Source organism: Rhagoletis zephyria, unplaced genomic scaffold, assembly GCF_001687245.7.
Source record: "Rhagoletis zephyria isolate East Lansing unplaced genomic scaffold, Rhagoletis_zephyria_1.1 Rzeph_scaffold_47111, whole genome shotgun sequence".
Classification (NCBI taxonomy): Eukaryota; Metazoa; Arthropoda; class Insecta; order Diptera; family Tephritidae; genus Rhagoletis; species Rhagoletis zephyria.
Genome location: NW_016204166.1, coordinates 1 through 2,266, shown reverse-complemented (window position 1 = coordinate 2,266; position 2,266 = coordinate 1). Strand labels below are relative to the sequence as shown.

Genomic DNA, 2,266 nt, shown 5'->3' with positions numbered 1-2,266 from the left:
GAGCGCTGTCAGTCGTGCAAGTGAGTTTGGAAATGGGAAAAGGAGTTTTGGTGGAGTTCTCTTTTGCTAACCTTTCCCTCCCCCCTTTCAGCGCCCGTTGCTCCCTCTCGATGAACCACTCTCACGACAACATACCGCACAAGACGTCGGCCAAGTGCAAGTACCAGCACCAGTTTGCCAATCAGATCCTCTACTGCCGGGCCTGTTTTGAGCGCGGCGAGGAGGTGCCCGTCACGCCGCGCTCCTACGGCGCCGGAGAGAGCACCTGGGTGGGCATTGCCAAGTACGCCTGGGCGGGCTACGTCCTCGAGTGTCGCTTCTGCGGCATCATCTACCGCAGTCGGCAGTACTGGTACGGCAACAAGGACCCCACCGAGCAGTCGGTCGCCAGGACGGAGATTCTCCACGTCTGGGAGGGGGTAAGTCTTTTTGTTTTATAGTAGTAAGGATGACTAGCACACGGGCATAAAATGCGATTTGGCATTGCTTCAGCATTACTTCATTGCCGCCTAATGAGGATAATGATGAGAATGATGATGATGAGGCAGACTGTGCTGTACTAATGAAAAGATATTGTCGTATAGGGTGGCCTTGTCAGGATAGGATAAAATAGGATAGCAGATATCTGGTTAGATGCCACTCGGTACCTGCTACTACATCAGCAGCAGCTTCAGCCACCCGAAACGTCACTGCTGCTGCTGTACAGTTTTCAGTAGAGCACTACTGTACAGCAGCAGCTGAACATGTACACTGGGGTGCACCGAAGTCTTGCGATCGCAGTGCGGCGGTGCGATTGGCGGTGGTGGTGGTGGTGACAGGCTCGAGCAGCAGCAACACAACAAAGTCCACCGACGTCGTCGTTGTCATTCTTCNCATCAGCAGCAGCTTCAGCCACCCGAAACGTCACTGCTGCTGCTGTACAGTTTTCAGTAGAGCACTACTGTACAGCAGCAGCTGAACATGTACACTGGGGTGCACCGAAGTCTTGCGATCGCAGTGCGGCGGTGCGATTGGCGGTGGTGGTGGTGGTGACAGGCTCGAGCAGCAGCAACACAACAAAGTCCACCGACGTCGTCGTTGTCATTCTTCTCCTAAGTGTGTGAATCCTCTTTAGTTTTTCTTTGTTTGTGTTTGTGTAATTGTGGTGGATATCATCCTCATCCTCCTCCTCATCATCTAGGACAGTGTCAACATTTGCATAGTAGTCTCTTTCCCCTATGTTACTCTCTCCTATGGTAATGCCAGCAGTGGTCACTGCTGTACAAATAATGGGGAATGGGTCGCTGAACTCTCGGTGTTCATTTTCTTTTTTTTTACAAGCTCTAACTTTTGTTTCTTTTTCCCAGGAGGCCCTGCAGAACACGCAGGCGGCGGTGAACGCCGCGCAGAAGGTCATCGACGGCGTCAGCTACCTGACGGAGACGGTGGGCACGATCAGCGCCAAGCCGACGAAGATGCTGGGCAGCTGGGTCACCGACCAGATCAACCCCAGCTACTGGGTGCCCAATGCCCGCATTCAGCACTGCGGCAAGTGCGAGAAGAACTTTGAGCCACTCGAACAGAAGCATCACTGGTAAGCCCTTTTGCCTGAAGAGCATGTTTTGAAAACGGTAAGCTAACCTCTTCATTTTCTCCCTCTCTAGCCGACGATGCGGCGGCGGCTTTTGCGAGGACTGCAGCTCCAAATACCAGCCCGTGCCGGAGAATGGCTGGGGCGACCACCCGGTGCGAGTCTGCGACCCCTGCTTTGAGAAGGGTAAGGGAAAATTGGCGAAGTTAAATTCAGGATCTTATCAACTAACTCTCTCTCTCTCTTTTCGTTTGCAGGCCAACGCTACCCGAACAACTTCAACGGCGACGTGACGGTGCGAAAGGTGGCCGAGGCGGCGCAGACCACCTTCGGCTCGGTCCTCTCCACCATCGACTATTCACTGGGTGAGTTGAAATGTAAGAACCTGATGGTGGGGGTGGTGGTGGTGGTGGGTTCTAGGGAACTCCTCTTTTCTAAATCTTTTCCCTTTCTTTTAGGCTGGATCAAGGACACCGCCCGGCCGGAGTACTGGATTCCGGACAAGGACTGCACGCACTGCATCGGCTGCAAGACCGAGTTCACCGAGAAGCTGCCCATCCACCACTGTCGCGCCTGTGGCCAGGGCGTCTGCGACGGCTGCTCGCAGCAGCGCAAGTGCGTCCCCAGTCGAGGCTGGGAGACGCCGGTGCGCGTCTGCGAGGAGTGCGCCAGCAAGAAGACGGTCACCCTCTAAAG

The 2,266-nt window shown here is 54.6% G+C and overlaps 1 protein-coding gene across 1 annotated transcript; it reads left to right on the top strand.

Moving 5' to 3' along the window:
• Positions 1 to 110: 110 nt before the first annotated feature.
• Positions 111 to 2,185, top strand: LOC108355578 (zinc finger FYVE domain-containing protein 1-like; the record flags this gene model as incomplete). The annotated part of the gene is made up of 5 exons (XM_017606731.1): positions 111 to 419; positions 1,347 to 1,573; positions 1,644 to 1,756; positions 1,828 to 1,935; positions 2,029 to 2,185. Coding segments are annotated over exons 1-5 (914 nt in total), but the record flags the coding sequence as incomplete, so codon positions are not given.
• Between the last annotated feature and the right edge of the window lie 81 nt (positions 2,186 to 2,266).